General features: G+C 41.4%; 1 protein-coding gene across 4 annotated transcripts; it reads left to right on the forward strand.

The window, feature by feature from the left end:
- Nucleotides 1–24,860, forward strand: LOC120798024 (serine/threonine kinase 11 interacting protein). 4 transcript variants are annotated; one of them, XM_040141929.1, is made up of 26 exons: nucleotides 1–168; nucleotides 554–621; nucleotides 1,412–1,614; nucleotides 2,237–2,311; nucleotides 2,488–2,583; nucleotides 2,688–2,795; nucleotides 2,889–2,960; nucleotides 3,088–3,217; nucleotides 3,705–3,808; nucleotides 3,955–4,044; nucleotides 4,384–4,425; nucleotides 4,597–4,764; nucleotides 4,992–5,073; nucleotides 5,293–5,802; nucleotides 6,269–6,486; nucleotides 7,148–7,258; nucleotides 7,474–7,717; nucleotides 9,551–9,708; nucleotides 9,828–10,080; nucleotides 12,067–12,176; nucleotides 13,602–13,699; nucleotides 14,717–14,898; nucleotides 19,751–19,835; nucleotides 21,006–21,088; nucleotides 22,225–22,451; nucleotides 23,540–24,860. In XM_040141929.1, the coding sequence occupies exons 2-26, from the start codon at nucleotides 555–557 to the stop codon at nucleotides 23,678–23,680; spliced, it is 3,657 nt and encodes a 1,218-aa protein (XP_039997863.1). In that variant the 5' UTR covers nucleotides 1–168; nucleotide 554; the 3' UTR covers nucleotides 23,681–24,860. The 4 variants fall into 4 exon arrangements, with proteins under 4 accessions (XP_039997863.1, XP_039997865.1, XP_039997864.1 ...); XM_040141931.1 differs by having other exon boundaries at nucleotides 22,228–22,451; XM_040141930.1 differs by having other exon boundaries at nucleotides 14,720–14,898.
- The last annotated feature ends 1,063 nt before the right edge of the window (nucleotides 24,861–25,923 follow it).

The following is a 25,923-nucleotide window of genomic DNA, read 5'->3' on the forward strand; positions in this document are numbered from 1 at the left end:
GTGATGCGAAAAAATGTCAACATCACTCCAGCACCGCACCATAGGACCCACGAATTACAGCTAAAACGTTGTTTTTCTTCGTGTACAAAAATTAACATGCTTACGTGCTTACCCGCGGAAGTAAGACCTTGATGTTTGCTAACCACTTTTTTGGCTGTCACTGCAGAGGTATGTCGTTTTAGCCTAGCTACCAGGAAATTCGTTGGCTAGTTTAACGCTACATTAGCGGAGAGGAAGCGAGCTGCTGCAGGTTGAGAGCGGAGGTTTGAACGTTAATGTCAGCTAGTGTTGCGCTACATGCGTTGAAAAATAATAACAGTAACACGTCGAAAACTTTTTTTTTTTCTAGGATAGAGTTGTGATTTTGCAATTGTAAATTACTGCGTTTACAGTTAGCTTAAACGGCACGAACTGAAAGTACTTAAGGCTAGCAACTTCTCTTTTTTTTTGTAAGAAACGGTTATACGACAGCTGCTCGAGAGGGAAAATGTACTTAAATTTCTGTCGATATGTAGTCGTGCTAACAGAGTGCCTTGTTTGAAACGTTTTTCAGGATGGCTGTATCTCACACTGGCCAGTCCTCCCTGGTACACAGCTTGGCCACACTCCTCCGGAATGACGGTAAGGTGACACTCGCTCCGTCCCAAACGTGGATAAGTATCAAATCTGTCTGAGTGACAGAAGGGTTGCGTCAAGTGTGTCAGGGGGTGCAAGTCACCCCGGTCCAATGTGCCTGTGCCTGTGCCCCCTCCTGTGTTTACTCACTTATTGAGACGGTGTGAGCAACAGGCTGCTTTGGTCCTGCTTGGATGTCGCACGGAGATATATACGTGATCACATATGGAATCATCTCATATGCAAAATGGATAGGGGTTTTGCCGATGTACTCTTTATTCAGTTCAAACGCTAAGTGTCCCCAGCTGTTAGTTTATAGCCTGAGCTCAGTTGTTTTGCAACCTTGTAAACTCAAACTTAAATTTGTCAGCTCCACCGATATTGGACAAGGATAACATTCCAAGGGTATTGGAGTAATCCCTCTAGCCTCAACACAAATTTTTACAAAGTCCATGTTTGCTCGTCCCATCATTTCTGTAAATGATCTAAAGAAAACTCACTTTGTGTCATGTAACATTTTTTGATATTCGTATTTATCTGAAAAACTGATCATTGATCTCCGTCAGGCAAAGGCCTGCTGCCTTTGTTTTGTCCTTTACCTTTTTTATTCGTACAGGGTATCATTTTCTTATGCACCGGTCCACCAGGCATGCATTTTACAACACTTAGTTTGATCTTGTAATTTCAGATCATTCTTGTAATAACTATAAATATCTAACATCGAATGATTTGCCATGGATCGAAATTTGCTGCTAGATTCCTTTGAATTAATCGAGTTGCCTTTTCTACCCTCTAGGTGACTTGGTACTGGACGGCAGCAGCACACTGACCTTGCCAGCAGCCAGCTTGCAGCACCTCACCAGGCTCTTTGAGCAGTACTTGCTGTCCAGGAGCCAGCAGCACGGTTTCCTGGCACTGCCCTCCCATCCTGCGGACACCACTTCCCTGCTGCAGCTGCAGTTCCTTTTCGACATCCTGCAGAAGACCATCTCCCTCAAGGTGGATTTTCTGACGTGTTTTTAAAAAAAAAAAAAAAATTTAAAAAGTCTCATAAAGTCTCATGGGCAAAAGGCCTCTCTAAAACTTCCCAAGTGGATACTTCTCCACTTGAGAACTCTGGAGAGCTGCTGAACTTTTTGCATTATTTAGGATTTTTATGGGGCCAGGATCCACAAAAAAGGGTCAGATGTTTTCCAGGAGGCCTGCTTTGACATGGAAAAAGTTTTTATCTCAGTTGTATGGATACAATTCCTTACCAAAATCACAAGTAGAGACAATTTTGTGTTTCTATAATAATGTTTTTGGTTTGTTTTTTTTTTATAGTTTTATTGATGCACTGGGATCAGTGTTTTCTTTTAACGCTGACTGTGTGTCTGGTAACAGTTTAATCCAAACATGACAAAATCAATAATCAGTATTAAAAATTGAATTGAATATTTATTTTATACATTTTTATGGGACTTAACATATCCTGTGCCCTCATAAATTTCTTATATTTGCATGGAAGATTGTGTGTTTTGCAGGTATGAATACTGGTGACTGTTGCTTACATACTATATCTATTACATATACCGCTGCTGGAGTTCGTAATTATGTTGTGTGCCTTCATTTTTAAATGCAGCTCATCAACCCGCCAGAGACCAGACTTCAGTCTGTGGTGAAAATCTTCCCGTTCAAGTCACTGAAGTGTTTGGAGGTATGAACTCTGACTACATTCATTCCTTCATTTTTTCCTCTGTCTCTTGTGTTCCATCCCTGCTTCCTCCTCAATTTCCATTACGGAACCTGTTCCCACTCTGTCTGTACTGACAACATGTAATCACATTCATATCAACCCACATGATGTTTCTTTTTGGCTCTCTTCGTTACCAGCTGAAGCGAATCCCGCCACACTGTCTAGAGGGACTCAGGGGAGTTTACTCCCAGTTGGAGGTCTTCACCTGCTCAAAGAGCCTAAGCTCCCTGGAGGTACTGTAGTTTACTGCTCACTGTTGTACATTTGTCAGCAACTGTTACTGAGTGTAACCATGGAATTTCTGGCAACAGAAGCAATATATGTGTGTGTTTTCTAGGAGTTGCTTTCTCTGTGTGGAGGCGACCTGAGCTCCGCACTGCCATGGCTGGAACTGCACACCCTTAACTTCAGCTACAACTCCATTGTCTGCCTTGACCAGTCACTAGTGAGACAAACATACACACATTCATCGTTACTGACTTATAAGCCAATGTTATCTTTATCTGACATCAGCCTTCTCCACTCTCTCTTTTCATAGAGTTTACTGAACGTCCTGAAATCTCTGGATCTAAGCCATAACAAGATTCAGGAGTGTGCTGAATTTCTAAAGGTAGGATAGGTACCACCGTTTGTGTAAATGTAATTAAACTTTATTTTTAAAATATGCTTTTGCTTGCTTGATAATCCCTTGTCCCACTTTTCTGTCTCTCTTTTATTTACCCATTGCTTTTTCTCAGCCCTTGGGTGAGCTGGAACACTTGAACCTGGGCTACAACTGCCTGCAGAGGGCGCCAACGCTGGGCCTGAGTGCTCGGGCCAAACTCCTCACACTCATCCTCAGGAACAATGAGCTGGAGACTATAAATGGTAAGGTAGACTGATGTAGACAGTCAGATTTTCTCATCATTTTCTTTAGACACAGACAAACAATCCCTAGGCGGATCTGACATTCGGCCAATCCATTCACAGACCCCAGAGAGGGGTGAGCCAGTGAAACTGAAAAAAAAACTTTAAAAACAGGAAGCTGATCACTGTGCAGATACACAAACTTAGGACTTGATCTGTTATGAGCAAGCAGACTTTCTCTGACGGTGACTCCCACCTCCCATTGTTTTGAAAGTTCTTCAAAACATTGTCTTGGATTTTGTTTAGCATCACACGGTGGAGCATGAAATGAGCTTACACCTGCCTGTTTATTACGTCTGAAGGGAGAAATTAGCATGAGAATCTAATCAGATATTTGAGCTGCAGGTTTCTTTTTATTCCATGTACGTACATCTGTGTGCATATCTTGTTTATATTTTCCTGATAGCATGTCTCTTTTCCTGCATTGTGGCTCTCTCTGATTGAACAGGTGTGGAGCAGTTGTCTTCACTCCAGCACTTAGACCTGGCCTATAACCTCCTGTTGGAGCATTCCCAACTAGCTCCTCTCTCCTTGCTACACTGCCTCAGCACAGTAAGGACACAATTGCAGGCACTTTTATTCTCTAAGGCTCCAGTATAGGATTTAGTGGATACGTTTATTTTCCTTACTGTAAGCATTTGCTTCATATACGGTGTATGTGATACCAGTGCGCTGTATAATGTAATATCTTGTTGTAGCTTAATCTGGAGGGCAACCCGCTGCACTTCCAGAAGACCCATCGCACCTGCACCGTCCGACATCTCTCTCCAAAGGCTGCCAATCCTACAGTGAGTAAAAATTATAGAGAGATACATTCTGTTTTAAACTTGTAGAACGTTGAGGCATTAAATTATGATAATAAAAGTGTTCAGCATGGACATTTGTCTTGGACATCAGGGCAGTTAATGTATGAAACAGCAACCCACAGCAGCTGAAGACCGAAGCAGATCACATCAGGTCCTGCTTTAAAACACATTAAACTGAAATGGAAGCTGTTAAATTTCCAAAGTAGGCTGTGATCTTATAATATACCATTGCAGTTGTAGCAGTTAGCTCATACGCTCTGCATCAACAGGTTTTATGTCTTGAATTATCTGAAAGCACAGCTTTTTTTTGTTTCTTTCCAGCTCAAACTTGATGGTATCCCGCTCTCCTCATATGAGTTATCAGTAAGTTTCTCAATCGATATATAACCATTTAATAGGTAGACATACTGTATAGATACACCATTCAGCCAAAACATTAAACCGGTAAGTGGTTTTTATATATTTTCTTTTATTGGTGTTTCTGAGTTGCCCCACTCTCAAAGTTAGACCACAAACAACAACTCTCTTTCGCAGGTTCTGCCTAAACCAGGCCAACTGATCATCCAGGTCCAGGCTTCACCCCCAGCTGCAATGCCACCAGAACGGAGTAACCAAGAAGTGTCCAGTGGTGCTGGGGAGCTTAGTGACAGCCTGTCAGTTGGAGAGGTGGGGGTCTCACACATTCGCAGGAAGAAATCAAGGGTAAGAGAGCTACTCCTAGATGTATTAAAATGGGCATTTATTGTTTTTTGTGACTTTCAGTTATATTTGCTCTCTGCAAACTGAACCTTACTCATAAGTCACTTAGAGTTTTAAAAGGAGTTTAACTCACAAATCCTTTTTCTTTACTTACCTGTCTAGACTGGCAAATATGGGCAAACTCAGTGCTGTGACATACTTTTCTTCTTCCAAACCATTTTGTGTTTCAGTGTAAGGTCAAAGTGAGGAGGGCCAGCATATCCGAGCCCAGTGATACAGATTACGAGCCCAGACAGCTTTCTTCCACACAGAGTGGGTTTTTAAAGCATTTCTGTCCTATGTGATTCTACATGTGTGTCATATTCTACCAAATATATAAATTAACCCGCTTTTCTCCCTGATTTATCTTAAGATTTCCACTCGTGGTTTTAACTACCAGCTGCTTATAATGTTAGTCACCAAGACTAAAGCTTTTTCAGCTGTTACATAAATATTTAAAACATAAATGTTTATATGTTGTTCCTCCACTAGGCATTGCCCTTCCCCACAAGCAGGATATCGAGCGTATGTCCAGCTTCAGGGAGCAGCTGGGGGAGGATTGGCTGAGGTACCAGCACCATCTAGATGGAGCTTCCCCCTCTGCCATCACCACCATTGTCAGCACCAACCAGCCAACCCCTCACCATCAGACTCTCCCCAACGGCCTCAGCATCACCACCCTATGTCCATCCACCAGCCCCGGTAAGCAGCCGTCTCCACCGTCCCTGGAAGTCCCGGAGATCCTCCCCCCTCCGCTTCTCTCGTCTGAACCCATTGCGGAGACTTCTGACGTGGATGGAGACCAGGAAACAGAGTCCACCCTACAGTGGCCCGGTCAGAGCACTCGACACACAGAGTCCACCTTGGAGGACAGCATGGTGGATGGTCAGGTGGTGAGCCAGGGAGTTATGAGCTCTCCTGGGCCAAGTCCAGGGTCCCAGCAGTCGGCTAGAGCAGAGAGCGGAGACATTAAGGAAGAAGAGGAGGAGGAGGACCTTGGAGGTAGGGTATTTAAAATTTCTCACATCAACCACAATTCCAGTACTGGTTGGATGCTTCCAAGAAAGGTTTACATTACTACTAAAGTCATTAAAATGTTCTTGAAGTTGAAATTCAGGTTCAGTTTTACCTCCCAAATGCTTATATGTATATGAAGGATCATAATAGACAGAAGTACAGTCAGACAGAAGATGTCAGATGAAAAGCGAAATCATCAAACACTCCAGAACATCTAAAACTGGATCCTTGTCCACCTTAACTACTTGACCAATTGTTGCTAGAAGGTAAACAAGGTACAAGGTAACGAATCACTCATATATTTGCACTTTTAAGCCCAATAAACTAACACAGCATTTTTTCATAAAAATCGACTTTGCAACTCTTCTGAGAAAATTAATTAACACAAAAAGGTTTTTAAGGTTCTTCTCCTCTTCTGATCTCCTTTCTTCTCTCTTCTTTTTCTTGTTAGTGGACCTGTGTCACCCCCTCCTTGTGGGTGTCTTATCCGACAAAAAGGAGGAAGACGACAACGGCCAGGGGGGAAAGGGGAGGAAGAAGGAGGTGTTTTTGTGCATAAAACAGGGCCTGGTGCTGGAGGTGGACATGCAGCGGGGCCATGTGAGATGCCGTCTGGAGCTGGACAGCTTGGCTCGGGTGGAGACCACAGAGGCCGCGTGGACCCGTGGGGTAAGAGGAGGAAAGAAGATGGAGAAAGAAATGAAAGGATGGGACATATGAAGGGAAAGGAAAATTACCTGTGGGGCTTAAGGTTGTAGGAAAAAATTTTAAATGAGGACAGAATAACGCTCTAAGGAACTTTTAATCGCAACAATGTTTTGTGTCAAAGTTGCCATGATTATGATTAAGCTAATTCACTAACATAATCCGTGTTCATCTAGACTAAGCCTTTTTTAAACTACAGACTGATAATAAATCCTCAGCTTTTGTATTACAGTGCTAGGAAAAATAAAAGCAGGTATTCTGATAGGTGGCTGTTAATTTATTTAATCAGGCCTCCTGGTTATTATATGGGAAAACTCAAATGGATAAATAGGTCGAAATATAGGTAAGCAGAAGTTTGTGTGCATAGGGCTAACTGATAATTCAGTATTAGCATTAATCACCTTTTTGTCGAATTGTATTATGAAGATATGATCATGCTGTGTTATCGTGGTACAAAATGATGGTGTGTGTGTGTGTGTGTGTGTGTATACATGTTTATATGTATATATGTCACGGAAAACACTCCCAAGAATATCGTGATAATTATTTGAACCGTATTAAAGAAAATATCATCGTTTTAAGAAGTTCACAGATGAGTTTTCTGTCTTCTCTCTCTTTGTCTCAGGATACAGAGGAGATGCTTCCAGCTGTGGAGCTTCAGTTCGACTACATCAGCAGGGAGAAGAGGAGGAGACGCTACGTCCTGTTGGACGATGACCCTCAGGAGGCACTACAGGTTAATAACAAACACCCGCTGAGTCCTGTTGTCAGGGAAGTATTGATTACTTTCAGAAGCAATATTTGAAAAATGTTATCCTCTACAACGACACGAGATCACAAAGTTCGCACACTTGCAAAAGACAGATTTTTACGTGTCTGGTCAAGCTCGCACGGCCGCCCTCTAGTTATGAATATTGTTTAAATGTAAGCATATTACTGTTTGCTAACTAGGCTCTGACCGACGTGCTGTCTCACGTGGTGGAGGAAAAGCAGCGGCGTGACTCTGAGCTCCGCCCCAGCTGCGTTCACCTGCAGTGCCTTCGCTGCAGGTCAGAGTTTGCGCTTCAAGGAGAGGGCAATGAAGAGGAGGTGGGAGGTGGAGCGAGGCGGCGAGGGGCAGCGACGCTACCGGAGGGTGTGGAAGAACAGGACGGGGAGGAGCTGACAGAGGCAGAATGTGATGATGACAGCAAAGGTGAGAGCGATTAAAGACAAATTGACAGTAGTCTTCAAGCAACACCTTGACAAATAAAGACCTGAAGAATCTTATCTCAAACCTTTATAATGCTTATTTATTTTTAGTTTCAAATACTTGGTTTCCTCTTTTAAATACTTGTGTTGTCGAATTCATTTCAGATTTATGAAAGTTCCCTGCACTATTACGCATTTCCTTTCTTTGTTTTCATTTTATGTTTTTGGTTGATGGCGTCAATGCCTATTCATCAACAGAAAAACTGTAAATGTTCATCTAATCTACACCCAGTCCCTGGTGAGATGTTAAAGGCTGCCACGCAGGGAACAAAATTAAAATGTATAGAGGAGGAAAGCAACAAATAACAAATACAAGACAGTACACAATCAACATAAAACACACCAAAAAAAAACCCAAATACACTGCTAAATCTGTAGTACATAGCATTTGACGATAAAAAAAAATGAAACCTTAGCACAGCTTATGAGTGAAAAAAAACTTGCCCAAGCAATGTGATGTTTGGCTTTGGTTTATATCTGAATCTGTCATCCCTAGATGTCAGAGAATCCCACACACACACCACAGCCTTGAAGCTGTAAAGCCTTTTTCTGATCCACCCCTCAAACTGAGTCACGCACAGTCTCCGATGAGTCATATTCAGCTTCGCATACTCTAGACCCTCCTTAAAAATGAAGCACTAGACGATTTTAGCTTTTACTCAAAATGATGACCCTTCATTGTTTTTTTTTTTTTTATCAGTGTCAGCTGGCTTTATGGTCTAAAACTGGAGATAAGACAGAAGAGACACAAGACAAGGCCACACATTTCGACTGGCAAGCTCATGCAAAAGATCTTTATCATTTGACGTCAAAGCACTTCTTCTCAGCTATCATGCTCCCATTGGCCAGCTGCACAGGGCTGCATATTTTCCCAAAACAAAATTTTGGTTTCAGATAGACTCAAGCGAAGTATCCCAGGAGTTATCTCTTGTCTTTGATTGCCAAGTGGCCCATTCCGCTGAGTTCCCACCTCTGTAATCAGCAGGAGAAAGATCATACCCTTTCGCTCCAGCAGCCACCTCCCAGCAGTTCCACCAAACCTGACATTAAGACCTGCTCTGGCATGCACAGACAGTGCGTAGGCTTTGTTCGACAACTGTTTTGGGGATTTCTTGAAACCACGCTCCTTTGTTAGCGTACTTATTCTGGTGCTCCGCTGAAATTTCAGGCAACAAGTACTTTTTTCATTCGCACGTGTCTGAACTTAGACATTGTTTGCCTGCGGGTTACAGAAATACATGCCCTGCAGAAAGGAAAAAAGCGTCTTCCTCACATGAACCTTGTTAGGGGTGAAACCTTGCATTATAGGTCATTTGGTTGTGAGAATCAATCAGCTGTCCGGATGTTCTTGAGTAGATGTGGTATTCAAGAACCGAAGATACAACCCTCAGATAAGTTTAACTTATACTGATAAGATCAACATTTAGTTTTTCTATTTTTTTATAGAAACATTCATAAAAACTGCCAACTGACATAAAAATAAGTTACTTTTTTATAAAGCATGGATGACAAAGTCTTATACTAGGAGTAGAAACCCCATTAAAATAACTATATTTCTTGATTAAAGATACTAACATACACTATAAGGGGTTTGTTAATTACAGAAGTAACCATTTGTACTGCAGTAACTGATTAAAGCCATGAAGCGGAGCACCTCCTATTCTTTGTCAGTGATTCAGATCTTTTCACAATCACCAGTATAGCTTTTTGGAAATAAGTTCCTGTATAGGTATCTTTTTTTAAATTTTTATTATTTATTTATTTATTTTTTTTGCAGGAATCAGTAATATTTGTCCAGAATGTGGCAGCGATCATGTGGTTCAGCTGGCTGGCCAATCAACTCCCTACAGCAGTACGCCCATCCATCGCTCATCGAGGCCCAACAGTGAGGACGATCATCTCAATATAACCCAGAGCACTCACAGTGCCAATAAGGTCTGTCTGATCAGTTAATCACTTGTTTTTCTATCTGTTTTCCCTTTTGCTGTAATTTTATTTCTAAAGTCCTTTAGACGCAACCTTATTGTTTCCATTTTCTCCCTGTATCACCACAGGATGACTACACAGATGCCAGCATTAGCAGTAGTCCCATCCTGGAGACTGCCACCACTACAGGAGATCCCACCTTCGTCACGGCCCAGGGAAGTTCCTTCTTCACCGGGGACGGTCCCGGCGATAACTACAGCATCTCCTACAACACAGAGTGCCAAAGTAAAGAGGACCTGGCTGGGAGCTACCACTACACCGCTACCGGTGCGACACCACCTGAAGTCCAAGCCCAGCCTACAGGAAGATCCACCCCAAACGGTGGGTTTTCCCTCTGTTGCAACTGATAGATTATTATTTTTTATATCTAAGCATTTAGTGCAGTGGTTCTTAACTGGGGAATTCTTAAGGTTGAAATTTTCCCTTAGATACCAGGTCAGTGTCCACAGATTGACTAACCTCATAGCCATTGAGTTTATTTCCATCTGTCCATGCTGACTGTCAGTGGATTTAAAACCAGGACCTTCTTGCTATGAGGAGACAGTGGTAGGTGCTGCCCTTCAGTTTTAATTCGGTCAGTAAAATGGGCATTTTAGCACGGAAGAGCAATTATGGCCTAAAATCAACATTTTTAAAAAACAATTAAATGCATTGCCATAGAAGTTAGAAATAATTAATGCCATTTCAAGATGAAAAGAGGTGTGATAAGAAGACCACGGAAATACAACAGCTGCAGTGCTGAAAAGGATAAAGTTGTTTTTGATGTTTTATTTTCTCGTGAACCATGCTCCACTTTTAGACCCCCTTCAGTTGGAAACTACAGCCTTAGTGAATAAAATGTCAGAAAACAGAAAAAGTCCAGAACGGTTGCTCAGAGCCAAAGGGGATGTCTTCGAGATTGACCAACAATCCAAGACCAAGAGATTTTTTAATTTTTAGTGACATAAAAAAAACAAACACTTTTCTCATATTAGAAGCTGGGACCAACAGACTGACACCTGAAACAGTTAAATTAACAATGTTATGTTGGAAGGATTGTTTATTGGAGGAAAGTCCAAACATCAGTAAAATATAAATGGTATTTTATTAATCGATTCAAATTCTACAGTTCATATGGTCATCGTGAAACACATTAGCTGCGGCATAAACTGTTATCGTCAGCTTCATTGCCTTTCCCGAAGATATATTTAAGTCTTAATTGAAACTGAACAGCGATGGGAGGTATTTGGATCTTGTGGGTATTGGGTGGCACAGAAATCCTTCGAAAAAAACTCTCTGTATCTCTGTAAGACCATCCAATTACCACAACATCTGTCTGCACTTTTTAGATGAACCACATGGTAACTGTGCAACAAGACAGACTGGAGTCATTACTTGAGGTGATGGGAGAGGAATGAAAGACTAAGAGAGGGAGGGCTGAGTCATAATAATAGTGTTTTGTGTCTTTTCCTTTTTTTGTGATACTGTAGTTGTGGCACCGATACCACATAATCTGTCCTGAAACCACAGTCTCACACTGGAGACAACTCATACTCCTCCTAAAACACTGCGTGACACTGAGTATAGTGTCTTTTCTTGGTGACACAGTGCACCCATTGTTGTGGAGCAGAGCCCTGATTTTCTTCTTTCTGAAGTACTGCTTTGTCTCTAAAGACAAGTAAGCTTGTGTGTGTGTGTGTGTGTGTGTGTGCGTGTGCGTGTGTGTGTGTGTGTGTGTGCGTGTGCACGTGCGTGTGCATGTGTGTGTATACATACACTTTTCACCTTTAGAAGGAATGTTGTCTGAAGGTACAAAGGCCTTTTTAATCTGATCTGTTTGTACTCTCTTCAAATGAAAGACGTTGGGTTTGTTTTGGCCTCTGCAGGTCCATGCCTTGTCATTTTTGATTAGCTTTAACCATTCATCAATGTTCAAATGACCTCCACTGCTGTCCATTGGTAGATTTATAGCTCTTAAGTGCCTTTCTGTGTGAGGGCTGTTGGCTAATGCTACGGTCTGCTGCAGTAAAATCTGGCTACAGTACAGCCAAGAAATATGCGAGTCTTCACATTGCTGCCAGGAAACTAGGGCTTAACTATCAATGCAAGATATCACTTTAGGGAATAAATAGAGTAGCAATAAAAGATTTACTCATTTTTAGAATATCAGCCCCAATTCATGAAGATTTTTATGAAATCCTGAAAAATACAAGCAATAGTGGCACTGGATTTTAGCTAGCTGGTAAGTGCTCTCAAACAACATAATTGGTTGGGTTATTGCGTTAGACTAGCAGTTTTAATCCTGATCAACTGTCGATATGTCTGTAGATGATGTGGACCTACTGTCTGAGGAATACGAAGCAGTGGACCACCGGCTGAAGCTGTTCTTGGACGTGGAGGTCTTTGAGGAGGAAGAGGAGCTTCACTCTTTCCTCAAGGTATGTAAGAGCGTATTACTTATAACCAAATATTCATGACTACAAAACCAACAATCAAAGTTAAAGGAATAGTTCCGATGGGAAAGAAAAACTCTGGCACATAACCCGTAACCGTAAGCTAACCAGCTGCTGACAGTAGCTTCACATTTAACAGAGAGACATGAGAGTGGCATAGATTCTCACATCCAACTCTCTGCAAGAAAATGAATAATCGTGTTTTCCAAAATCCGAAACTGTTCCTTTACACTTGCTTATTTTTTTAATTAAGAGATTAACAGTCAAAACTCTGGACTGTGTGGTTGTGGTTGGATCAGGTTTGACTGACAGTGCTGGCAACAAAAGCAAACAACTCTTTAATTGTCATCACATTTTGCCCTAAATGTTGCTAAACTCTGATTGGTGCATGGACACACATAACGCCACCTGCCACTTTCGAACAGCAAGAAAGAAATGTTGAAATCTCTCGTGTGAACTAATCACAACTGTTTTTAGTGTGGCAGAAAATAATGTGTTCATTTAGGACCCCATCACTCATAGTAATGAGCTGATTTAGAAAAGAGCTTTCAGGGTTTTACAATGTTTGCTGGATCGAATATATTCAGGGAGGAAACGGTATTAATGTCAGAACTGAGCTAGTCATGGCAGCCCGTGACTGATCGCTCAAATTTAGCAGTACAGTGTTTTTTTTATGTTGCTGTTGTTGTTGTTTCTTTAGTGATTGCAGCTTTTAAAAGTCCCCAACTTATCTCACCGATGGCTGAAAGATTCCAGCTTAATGGTTGGTGACAACTTGAGGACGTACAACACTTTCAGCTGCGGTTTCATCTCAGTGAGCCAAGATGAACGCAGTCAGTAAATCTCCTGGGAGCCCACTCAACCCCACTCGTCTTCTACCTCTCCAGCTTCTTCGACTAGTTTTTGTGCCCCCCTGCTCTCACTCAACATTTGATACCTCTTAAGACCTCTTTAATATGCAGTGCATCCTGGGGGCTCTTTGAGTCAGCAGGCTTTTGCTTTTCTCTGTCAGACACCCGGGTGGAGAGCAGAGCGGAACAGGACCAAGCAAGCCACAGCTGGAAACAGGAGGTCCCACGCCATTCGTTTTAGTTATGTTTATTTATCCAGTGACACAGGCCGCTCGCTGTTTCACATGTGCTTATACTTCTTGTGTTGTTTAAGAGGAAATAAAGAAGGATCTTGGTTTACAGAGCTTGTGAATATCAGAAAAACTGGTGTCAGCTGAGAATATGGCTGTTAATAGTCAAACATTTGGATTTTATGACGCACATTATTATGCTGGAATAGGCAGTATTAAGAGGTTCTGTTCATACTGATTATAAAGAAAAAGGTCCAGTACTATACAGGAAATGAGACGTTTCCTGCTGTATATCATGTGTGCCTTTTTTCTTTTGTGTGTGCTCTTAGATGTCAGCTGTCAAATTTGGGGAACCAGGGGAGGTTCCCTCTCTGTTGGTGGTGTCAAACCAGCGAATGTATTTCTTGGAAATGACATCAGAGATGCAGTAAGTAGAGCAGCTTTACAGGATACAGAAAGTCCTCGCTGAGTATGATTCTCTCTCTCTTTAAATCCTTAATTGCAAGAGTGCAACAATTCATTTTTAATTGCTTACACTGCATAGTTATTTGCATTCTTGCCGCACTATATATTGTGTGCAGTGTTGTATATTTTTTTCCATTAATCGTATATGTATGTGTCGGTTATGTGTGATTTTTTTTTTTTTTGAATGAAAAGATTATATACGGTCAAATTTAATTTTAGATTTAAACAAAAACGTATTATTTTAATTAAAGTATTCTACAGCTGTGTCACCAGGAGCAGGTAGACCTCAGCTAAAAGGGGAAGAGAAAAAAAATTAAAATACAGGGATGCTGAAGTGTAAGTAGGATTCGTAAGAGTAAGAGAGAGTCAGTGAGATATTGACAAAACACATTCCATTTTATCAGAAGTTTAATCAAATCCTGCTGGTGTGGACAGTGATTCAAAAGAGGGCGCCACACTGCAGTTAACAATTAGGGCTTATAATGTTGGTGTGCAGCTCCACACCCTCCATTTAGGATGTGGATAATATTGCATAACCTGTCCAAGTTTCTGGGTCACATCTTGAGAACACATTGACCTCGATGTGTCTTTGGACTGTGGAGTCTTTTGTCCTCCTGCTGGTTTTAGCTCCTCTATTATTTTTTCGTGTCTGTCCGTCGCATGAATGAAGAGATTTTCTTCTCTCATCAAGACGCACTATATTTTCCCCGGTCTGGAGCCCATGCTGTGATGGCTCTTATAAAATTACCACAGATTTACGTCTGAATACCCGAAAAATTAGACATAACAAAAATTATTACCGTGGTTGTACTGACGACGATGGCTGTAACAAACACATTTGAAAGAGTTGTTCTGGCAGTCACAGCTCCAAGTGTCAGAGATTAAGTAAACCATTTAATCCATCTCTCTGTCACAGTGAGATGGATTAAATGGTAGTAATTTTCTGCGCTTTTCAATGCCTCACGCCTTTTCCTCCCAGCAGAGGCCAGCTCTCTGATTGGCTCCTGAAGCGGGACAGCCACCCAATCATGGAGCTCAGCTACTTGGAGGTGGGGCTGGGCTCTCAGAGCATCCACATGGAGTTTGGAGACGGGGGCGTGGCCTACACCCTCCTCGTGAGGGACAGTTTACGTTGCAAACGCTTCTTTGGCCTGTTGACAGGTAAGAGGAAACACTGCCAAGTACGAGCAAAATGGAAAATGGTTTCTGTTTAACGTATGGAAAAGTCACTTAAAAGGAAGTTTTATCTTTGTGACTAGTCAGGGTGAGAAACTCACTGATCCTGTTCTCTCTGTACTTAATGGTTTCACCACTTTCAGGGAAGACGCCACAAAATAAAGCGAGGACTAATGTGAATTTTCAGAAAAGTAGTAGAGTACTGTTGAATCCCTGAGGCAGGTATTGGAACAACATGTTCCATTCACAGGCATTGTGCCACAGACTGAGAAACCCAACCTACTCCCTCACAAACTAATACTATACCATATGTGAGCTATGTGACGCAAATTTATGCCCCGTCCCCCTCGGTATTGGGTTCACAAAGACCGAGTACATCCTGCTCAGACCAGCTTGTATGCAGGGGAGGACCAGAGGCTGAGAAAAAAAAAACTTTTATTAGATGGGGGCTCCTGCTTGGGTTTGGAATGTCTGGGAAAATATGGAAAATTAATTTGACAATTTCCAGCCCCTAAACGTTTGGAGAAAAAAGGGACTTGGCATGCATGGAAAAGTATTGATGCTCAGGTTGGGTACACATAATTCCACGCTTTTTTGGAAATTTGTAATAGAGAATGTTACGTATGAAAGTATTTTCCCATAATTAGTGTTTCATATTACCAGTTTCACGGTAGAGGATACTGAACGCAGGCAAAAACTCAGTCAGGAGACAAGAAGAGCAGTCCACATTTTTCCACAACCCTCTGCCTTCGGCTGCTGCCTGACAGCATTTCTGTCCAGCTTTCACTCATACACAGTCAAGTGAGATCATTAAGGAAGTGTCTGAAACAGTTTAACATTTGCTGTTCACATTTGCAGTGTTGCATGTACGCACTTAAACTCTCTTATACAGTTGTTGTTGTTTTTTTAAATGTCTTTTTAGTTCTTAGAGTCTTTAGTCTTTAATTTTTTCTTTGTTTTAAGAGGGCCGCATAAAAACATTGCTACAACAATAAATACAAACAATGGACTCACAGCTGCCACACATTACAAAGGACTATAGACAGGATGCACTTATGCTATCAAATTTTTTTTTTAAAAAGCTCTAAATGTAGAAGCAATTGCATTGACCAAGAGTGCTGTTGTCCAGATCCTTTAAAACTAATTTAACAAAAGTAATCCCATCTGTCAATTTCAAGTCGTCTCTGCATCGTTGCGGGAGGAAGCAGACATGTATTTGGAAGCTTTTTTGAAAATCCTACCCCTTCCTTTTCCCAAAGTACATGAATGAAGGAGAAAGTGCAGTTTCATAAGCGTGACTCAAAACCTTGTGGGTTTGAACCTCTCCTCTAGCATCAAGCGACATTTCTAGATACATATTACACCTTTTCAAACACATACTCCGCTTCTCGTTCTTTTCATCTCTCTTCCTCTGTCTCTAGCTTTCCTTGTGTCCTCTGAGGGCTCTTTCTTTCTGTCCAAATTCACAAACAGCGCATTTACTGGGTTGTATTCTTCGTGGCTGGAAGGGATTCCGGATTTCTTTCAGCAAGACCACAGAGTTTGTTAAAAATAATATTTTAATGTAACCTTCCAGGTGCATCCAAAAAAAATGCATGAAAATCTGATGTTTTTGTTGGAGATATAAGTGTTTAAGTACCAAATACCTACACATAAAGTATATGATTCTTACATTTACTTTGATTCTTGAAGATGAAGATAACTAAACTGCTATTAAGCAAAACTTTGTTTTCCTAATGCCAAATTAATCCCAAAACAGCTGTTGTAATATTTTCTCAGAGGGATTACAGAAAATCTTAACAGTAACAAACCCTTTCTATTGTCCAAGCTGACTCCCATCATATGGACGAAGTTGAAAACCACAACTGGAATGATGAGGGACTCACTGGCTGGAAGAAAGAGAGAGGATGTGGTTATAACTGGGACAGTTTTCAGCAGCTCAAAGCTTCTTGCTCTAACCGAGTCTGAAACAATTTTATTGAAACATGAGAGATAACACGAGGCCTCTGGAATCTGCAGCCAAAAGAGACAAAATGGAATCTTGTCAGGACTTTGTGTTGCTGATCTTCTGTTTTTGTTGACCAGTTGTTTTCTCTCACCTAGAGGAAGACTTCACTTTTTATTGTTGTACTCAAACTGTGTGTTCCAGGGGATTTGGTAATAGTGATGGACGCATTACCCCAACATGGTTATACTGTAGTTTGCAGTATTAGCGTGAGAGAAAATGGTTTAGGGGGAAATGCACCTTTTAGCTGTGGCTTCGGAAATCGGAAACCAAGATTTTAAATTTTTACTTATTGCCTGTATCAGCTATCCACCATATCAAACAGTGGTACAGTATTGGATTTCATATGAAAAACCATCAGGATCATGGGTGTTGGCAGCCAAAGAGTCTGGGGCTGAAACAAGAGTAAATAGGAATATTGACATAGACCAGAGCATCAGCCAGTGCAAGTCCATCTATTGCAGACTTGGTTCCTAACACACTTGGTCCATCCGCTTACTTGTGATGGCAATCTTTGATGGCACCTCACCGAAACCTACCTTGTTAACAGTCCATTTAATCTTGTAGTTAGTCTGACACTCACTGTTTCTCCTCAAACATCTGAAAATGTTCTGCCAGCAGTATGGGAGGCTTTGACTCGAGCCCAGTGCAGATTTTTATGAAAGCGATCGAGCCATCAGCCATTTTTGTCCAGAATATTTTGAGGCAAACTGACGCTCACCACTGGCTTTTTACTGAACATTTTACCGAATTAAAAAAAAATTAACTAAAGACCACGACGTTCCGACCCATGAGTACTCAGTAATCATTACTACATTATTTCATGGTTATTCAGCTCCCGTCTTCAGAGTCTGGCTTCTTTTTGACGTCAGCTACACACCTGTAAAGTTTCGTGAAGACATCGTGCACAGTTGTGACGCTGTCGCAGTGACAGACAGACAGACAGACAGAGACAGACAGACAGACAGAGACAGACACCTGCCAAAGGACTCAAAACCACCTCTGTGTTAGTTTTATGCTACACTCACAAGGTGAAAACAATACCAGCCACACTGTTGCATCTGGTAAAGATTACAAGATTAAAAACAGAAATCAATCTGATTAAAACTGACATTTTTTTTGTTGTGCAGAGTGTTTAATAACATCAGGGACATGACACAGAACAGGGCAGGAATGTTACCTTTTTCATCCAACAACAACAATTTCTGATGAATTCCAGAGTCCACAACATTTTAACAATTCAACGGTTAAAGATTTAACAACTGTATGTAATTTTTTCTTTTTTTTTTATATTAAAGAAGAATTGTTCAGAAGCAAAAGTGGTTGGTTGCATTAGGCTACTGGTGGGTGCTAATTTCTTACCGTGCATACAGTACGTGTGGACCACCTCTCTCCTATCCATAGGGCATCCTTGAGATGAACAAGTATGTGACAACAACAAATTAAAAACCAGCTATTCAAGGAATCAGTCAGTGCAGCACTGAACTCTTGATATGAAGCAATGTCTGCTTGCGGCAGTCACAGGGTTCTTGGTAGTAAGTAATTTTCCGTCTCATAAAACACTGACACATTTGTGGAGGTTGCATCATTTCAATAAAAAGCTAAATGTTTTTTTTTACATAAATCTTTATCAGATGCTTATTGTTTAAAACCATCATTTTCCACATGATAGACAGTTTAGTTCTTGTATGGCTGACAAAATTAGACACTGATGCATTTGAGGAGGTTGACATATTTTTTTAAATGGGGAAAAAAAAACATTTTTGTAGTAAAACATGTTCATATTTTTCAAGGGAGGGTATCAAGAAAAGGCATAATTTTAGTATCTGCGCTGAAACACTGGTTAAATATGGGCATCATAACAATTTTGGTCAAAATCTAGCCACACCATCAGATTAAAGCCTGATGAAAGAACTATATTTTGCTGGGTGGAAAAAAAACAAAAATGAGAAAAAAACTCAACATAATAACACAATGTGGGGCTTTTTTTTTCTCATTTTCTATGCCAATATTCATGTTCTGATCCGTTTAGGCTAATCCCGTGAGCCCTAGTGTGGATCCCAAACCCATAGGTAGGGAACCACTAAGTTTGTGCATCGGATAAGTCGTGCCTGCAGTTGTTCCACGTCTGTCTGTCTGAGACATAAAAGCAGAATTCAGATTAGTTTAATTCAGTCTCCGGCAGGGCAAATGTATGAATAGCACTTGAACTTGTCCATTCGCACAGCTACTGATATACTCCTGGGAATACAGGAGTGTCATTTTCTTCTTGCACCTCCTTCATAAGAACGGTATTGATAAGGCAGGGTTTGTTTTGTCATAATCTTCTTTTCCTCCGCTGTTAACCCAGTATTGTCCCTATAAATCCCTTTGAAGTGCCATCCATTCAAACTTGACTGTGAAGCCACACTGCAGATATCCTCTCTGCCCGGTATTGTTGTCACACTCAATGACACGCTACAATTCGTGAATGTGAGTGTGACCCAGCGCATTGTGTTTCCCAGCGTTTTCTCACCCACCGGTTCTATGGAGCTGAAATTTTACACTTGCAACCAGAGACCTCTGGGATTTCTTATTACAGTAAGCAGAAGAAGAAGTTTCAGATTGAGTTTGGCTTTTGTGTGTGGACCTCTTTCCGTGAATGTCTGGGTGTGACATTTTTAGGCTACTGTGCCTTCTATGTGTCCTTTACAAGTTAGAGGTGGGTTTTGGATTTCAGACTGGTGTAGTCACGTGGTTCACTGAGAATCTTTACAGACAGTTGTTTCAGTACTAGTGCGATTATAAAACTCACCTGATTACTGTGGTTTTCTGTTGTTTTTTTCCCTTCAGGAATTGTGCGTGAGATGGCTCACAAATCAGACAGCAAGCTGAAGTCCATCTCTACCACAAGACTAAACCCCCAGCACCATCTCTGGTAGGCTCCGCTCAGCCTCTGCAAGCTCACTTTGTCGCAGGAAGTGGCCATTGGATGCAGTGAGAAAAGGGCACACTTTTTTTCATTTTAATTGTGTGGATGCTGAAAGAAGGGGTCTAGATAGTGTTGTGCGCGTTTGCATGTGTGGTTGGGAGGTGTAAGTTGAAGGGAGCTATGGCTGCTGAAGGTCAAACACTGCACATTTTCGACACAAACTTTAGATGATTACAATCGGCTTTTTTTTTTTTTTTTTTTAGACATGGTTTTTGCAAAACGGCCCTCTAAATTTGCTGGTGAACCACATCTTAATTTGTAACATGTGTTGCGCTACAAATCCTGCAGCCTGCATGCCATGTGGTGTATTTTGTTATTACCTTGTGTAGCTGTTTCACATCTTTATTTGTATGTTTTTCTCTCTTAAACAGAAGGCAGTAGCTTTGTCTAGGTTTTCAAGGAAAAGGAAAGTGGTTGTCTTAAAGAGGGTATTATTTCGGAGGAGGAAAGGGCTAAACTTTCCCACAAACAAGTGTAAATTGTGCAAAAAACACGCTGTGATTAATCAAGCGTTTCTCTTGTACAAACAGACTTCGTAGCAGTCTGAACAACCTGGCAAAGATGCATTATCCAATTAGCAGAAGTCAAATAAACATCGACTTTCCTTTAGCCTAGAAAATAAGATGCATTTTGAGTAAGATATGCCAAGACCGGCCTTTATCATGAAGAATAGATTAGTATATCCAGGTACCAACTCTCACTAATACCTCACATCTCCTAATTTGTGATTTGTCCGCAGCCAACAGACTCCACAGCTCAGCAATCAAAAAATAAAAACAAATCAAAGCAGCCCCTTCATGTGTGTGTGAGGCTGCACAGTCTCGGAGCAGACTTCCAGTGTTTGTGCAATCCAACTCCCATCAGCTATTATTATGTCAATTATCCCTTTTACTTCACAGTTGCTGTGAAATTCACCCCATGATGTTGAAGTGATTCCATCTGAGAAAGCATGGTAGCACCTGCTTAGCCACAAAGCACCACAGACAGCAAGCTCATGAAAATGGTGTCTCTGCTTTTCAACAAACAGCAGCCAGTTTACAAACGATTGGAAATGTTTTTTGTTAATATATGTACATGAAATATTGTGTCAACACTTCATCTCTTTTGATGTGTAAGGCCTCTAGTGTGTGAAGACATCCAGGCAGATGTGGAGGATGGCCAGCTGCAGTTCTTCTACATTCTGGCTTTTGTCCTGCAAGGTGACATATCCTCACACTTCGTGAACTTTATTACTCAGCCCCACTTGAGGTTTTGGGATCTTTTTGTTCTTGAAAGAAAACAAAACCAGAAAACAGAAAACAGTGCAGAATATCTCTCTGACAACAGTAGAGAGATCTGCTTTCACCTGCATTCCTCCATCTTTCTGAGTCTCATATTCAACATATTCACTTGTTTCAAGAGAGATAAGATTTCCAGACTCAGCACACCATGTATAATGACTTCTGAAGATGCAAAGATTAGTACTGTTAGCCCTATTTACTTTCTGTGATGACACTGTCTCTACCTTCTTCCTTCCTGGATGTCTGCGTGGATGTAGCTAAAGTTATTTTTATTATTTAATTTAGCTTACAGTCTGGAGAAAAATGTAGAATAAGCAAGATCATAAACATTAATATTAACCAGCAGTGAGGAAGCTCAGATGAAATGCCAGGAAAATATGCTAAATGGAAGAAATAGGAATGAAAAAGATTGTATTTCCTTCAAAATAAAAGCAGATTATGGCAGGAAGAGAAAAATATAGAAGAGAGGATGTGATTTGTGGGGAGCAGCTGACGGGAGGCGCCTGTCAACAATCCGTCTTGCCGTAAAATGAGGCGGAAAAATCTTGTGTTTTGACTTAATTGGCATGCATGTGGTCTCTTCGTGTGTACCCGTGCGGCAGGATGCCTCCCTGTCTGTGCTACAACAGACACATTTAAAGCCTAGGTAGCTGCAGGCTACACACAGCTGCGCACGTCCGTGGAATTTTAAGTGCCATAACTTTAGCAAGCCTAGATCTGCCTTTTCCCTCTGCCGGCTCCTCCGACGGAGCTGGAGGTTTTTGACATGAAATACAACACTGAAACTCACCTTTTACTGTTTATATTATGAACCAGATCAGAGGATAAATTCCTGACCAGGCAAACCCTATTTATTAAAGCCATATTTACTTGTTTTGTTAGGCGATGTGTCTGGGAAAAGTTAGAGACATTAGGTATTAATAACTTAATACAAAAGTTCTTACTGAAAACTTACTGACTACAAAATTAGCAGGAAAGATAGTCATTAGGAACTGACAGCATCTTGGACCATTAAACAGTATGAAACTGCTCATATTTTCATATTTCTCTCTCAGAAGACATTTGGATGCCCTTGACAGTCCTTGCAACCCGGGAAACCCTCTACCTGCTCAAAGAAGATCACCAGTGGACAAAAAGCTCCAACAGCCTGACAGGAAATGAAAACAAAGAACCATGCAGTGGGAACGTCGCTGTTTTAGAAACACTGCCAATCAGCTGCGTGAGCTCACTCCAACTGTGGCCTTCAGATCAGTGCAGAATAGATATTAAGCTTTACGATGAGGTTAGTCCTGTTTCCTCACAAATTTTACCAAGAAGGGTGAAATATCACGATGTCAACACACTTGCTTTTGCTTTTTCTACTGTCGAAAAAAGTATTTATGTCCAGCTACCACTCATCCTCCGGTTGATTCCAGACAGGGCCCTTTTTATTGCCTATAACCCCTTGGCTTCTGACAGCTTATCAGCCAATAAAAACACCGTGGAATAGAAGGTCCATGCTTTAAGAAAACATAAAACTCAAATTCTATCTTAGGTGAGAAGCTGCAAAGAGAGGCCATAAAAACTGGCATCACATTTTAAGGGAAACATGGCTCAATTCCCGATCCTGTAGATAAATCCAGCATGAACAGTGAGATAATGATAACAGACTGATGAAGCAACAAAAAAAACCAGGAGTTTGTTCACAGAGAGAATCACACATATGTCATCAAACTTTTTTAAGGAAATTCTCTACTACAGGTAACACAAAAGCAGCAATAATGAGCATTTCCATGTATTCCATGGTATTTGAGTAGTGTTCTGTTTGCTCAGTTGGCCAAGCTGTTTTCGTTTAAATAGACCCCGGGATGTTTGTATCATCTCTCTTCCGTCATGCCTTTGTCTCAGCTGTGAGCTCCAGAGTAAAACCAAAACTGTAAAAACAGGTATTTATCAAGCCAAGTTTTGTGTTGATTTGTCCCACATGTGTAGACACTCATTGCAGTAGACCACATAGCTGACGGACTCCCCTGATTCTTTGGTCTTTTCACCACGATCTGCGCTTAATTTGTTTACTTAACACTACAAAGAAGAATTTCACTGGAATCGAACACAGTCTAGTTCTGTTTGATGTAAGGACATGATCCAGGGTCAGATCAATATATTGTTAACTACAGCAAGTGTGTTGGGAGGCCGCACAGTGTTGACCAAACTTCATATCGTGTTGTTTTTGATGATAGTTACAACTGCATTATCAGTTTAAATCTGCAAACACTGCTTTCCCTCATTCAGCAAGCAACCTGTTGCAGTTTGCAGCATTGTCAAGCCGAATTTTCTCGCGATTCACAGCTTTAATTTTAATGGTTTCTCGTGTTGTGTTTCCTCTCGCAGACTGTGAAACAGGAGAAGACGTGGTGTGTGCGCTCGGAGAGCACTGAGCTCCTCCAGGGTCTGCTGGCCTGGGTCAGAGCGCAGTGGGAGACCATGTTCGGAGTAAAGCTGCACACAAGCCTGCAAGACAAAGCAGCATAATGGGGGAAGGCATGAAAAAAGAAGAAAGTTACAGACTCTGTGTGTGTGTGTGTGTGCGTGTGAACCCGCGCGCCCCTGCGTGTTTTGTGAGCATGAATCTGCATGTTGGTACCGGGGAAATGTTTAGTGAGCTGGGAGCAAGTGTGTCGTTATTCTCTATCTGCGCAGTCTGCACTCAGTCCGGTCCCATTACTCTCATTGCTTTCAACGTCTTTTAAACCGAGAACTTGGAAATGATTGCACTCATTCATGTGGTACACAAGCCCATAAAAGCACTGGTTGCATAATTTTTCCTCCAGATACCATCCCACCCAACTTTTCTACAGCCGAAATGGAGTGTGCCTTGTTTCTTTTGAAGCTGCCACATTTCTTATTGAAATGCACCTTAATGCATCTCGTATTGTTCCTCATTCTTTGTAGCATCGGGCTGATTTGGAGCAGGTCTGGGGGTTTGGAACTGAGAGAGCAGTAAGTTGGGAAGAAATGGTTGTGTCTGTGAATTTTTAGGGGAGCTGAGCTTCGAATACACCCCGCGTTAAGCTGCACAAAGTCTTTCCTCGCCATCTTAGGGTGCAGTGAGTTGTGATATCACGCGCTCAACACGAGGCCGGGGCTGCTTCTGAAAGGCCAAGGCTCAAGCCCGTCGTGGAGGGTCATTTCCACCCAATTAGGGTCTCATGATGTGTCTCTTCACTGGGTTATGTGAAAAGATGAACGGAAGCTGTTCTTTCCTTCAAAACGAAGTAACAGATGTTCATTTTTTAATGATTGTTAAATGCAACTGGGGAGTATTTTTGTTTATTTTCGGATGGACTGTGTGGAGAAAATATGTTATTGTCATCACTCGACAAGTGCATTACATCTCAACTAAATCCTCACATCTGTTTAGTTTATATATTAGTCAAATGTGATACAGAGCTGCTGCACCTGTGTGCATTATGCATGTAGCCACTGTGATGTGAAACTGTGCATACTATCATCATGTACAGATGCAGTAGAGGTCAAGATGAACTCAGCACTGTTAACTTAGATTAACCAGTATAACTTAATTTATTTCCTTATCATTTATTTCATCGTGGGTTAAGTCAGAAAAGTCTTTTATTTTTGTATTAATATGAAGAAAAAAACATCTGATGTATGATGTGTGTAATTCAGTATAAAAGTCATGTGTTCGTTTGTGTTTCATGGGGTTTTTGTTTTTGTTTTCACAGTCAGACATTTCAAACAGAGAAAGAGAGACACTTTTGTTTTTTTAAACTTTGCTTTCTCACGTCACAACCACAGCAATTGCAAGTCTCCAAAAAAGTATGTCTCAACAAAAATGGTTTGTTTCCCGCGTACAGAACTGAGAGACACTACAGACTGTCGTCCATGTAAACAAAAGTACGTGTGGTCGTACGTAAGAAAGGCTGTTCATATGAATTACTGTTAATCCCATTGATACCATCCTGATGCAAACCACAAAAATTGACTCACCAGATATTTAGCGAACCTGGATAAGCTGTAGCCGTAACACAGAGGAGCAAAGGCACAAAAACCTGAAGCGCTATGATGATTCTTTCCATGACCTCCGACCCCAATTTAATTAGCAGAGGTTTTGCAGTTCGTTGGTCTATTTTGCTATTTTCCCAGGCCACCGAGCAGGACTGGGAAAACGAGAGAGATGTTGAAACATCACCTGAAGAAACCTGTCAGATTTTCGTCAGCGCTGTAGAGAATTACTTGCGTCTGACTTCATCGACAGGTGACCGGGGCCGTGCGGCCATTTTCGGTTTCTGGCAAGCATGCTTGACGCAAGTGGTAGGTGGTTTCCGGTCAAGAATACTCTCTCCACAAAGACGACTAGCTGTTCAAGAAAATGGCTCTCGTTCTTAAATTTATCCTGTTTATACGTTCAAATACAACCCTGTTGAAATTTGTGAATTCTGTCATCTTAACTGCTCCCACAGTTTACTTTTCCCAATGGTTTGATTCCTTCATTGGTGCTTTATAAACCTTTTGTCTTCACGAGCCATTTCAACTTTATTGTGTCTGTTTAATCATTACTATATGTCTGGCAGCAGTTGAAGGCAGCAGCAGTGAAGGAATGCTAAAAAAGCAGCAGAAGTCGTCATGAATGTTTGTTTATTGGTTCAAACTTGTGGCCTTTTCACCCAGCGTTCCTTATGGCCACTCAACACCAACCCGCCAATCCCATCCCTCGGAGCGAAGCTGGAATTGAGTCCAAGCTCAGCTGTGCGAAA

This window comes from Xiphias gladius, chromosome 13 (genome assembly GCF_016859285.1).
Source record: "Xiphias gladius isolate SHS-SW01 ecotype Sanya breed wild chromosome 13, ASM1685928v1, whole genome shotgun sequence".
NCBI classification, from domain to species: Eukaryota; Metazoa; Chordata; class Actinopteri; order Istiophoriformes; family Xiphiidae; genus Xiphias; species Xiphias gladius.

Excerpts from the sequence above, each read along its gene's own strand:
- LOC120798024 (XM_040141929.1), top strand. The coding sequence starts at position 555 with ATGGCTGTATCTCACACTGGCCAGTCCTCCCTGGTACACAGCTTGGCC. Across the intron at positions 2,584-2,687 it reads AGAGCCTAAGCTCCCTGGAG|GAGTTGCTTTCTCTGTGTGG; the intron begins GTACTGTAGTTT and ends TGTGTTTTCTAG. Across the intron at positions 5,074-5,292 it reads ACAGCTTTCTTCCACACAGA|GCATTGCCCTTCCCCACAAG; the intron begins GTGGGTTTTTAA and ends TTCCTCCACTAG.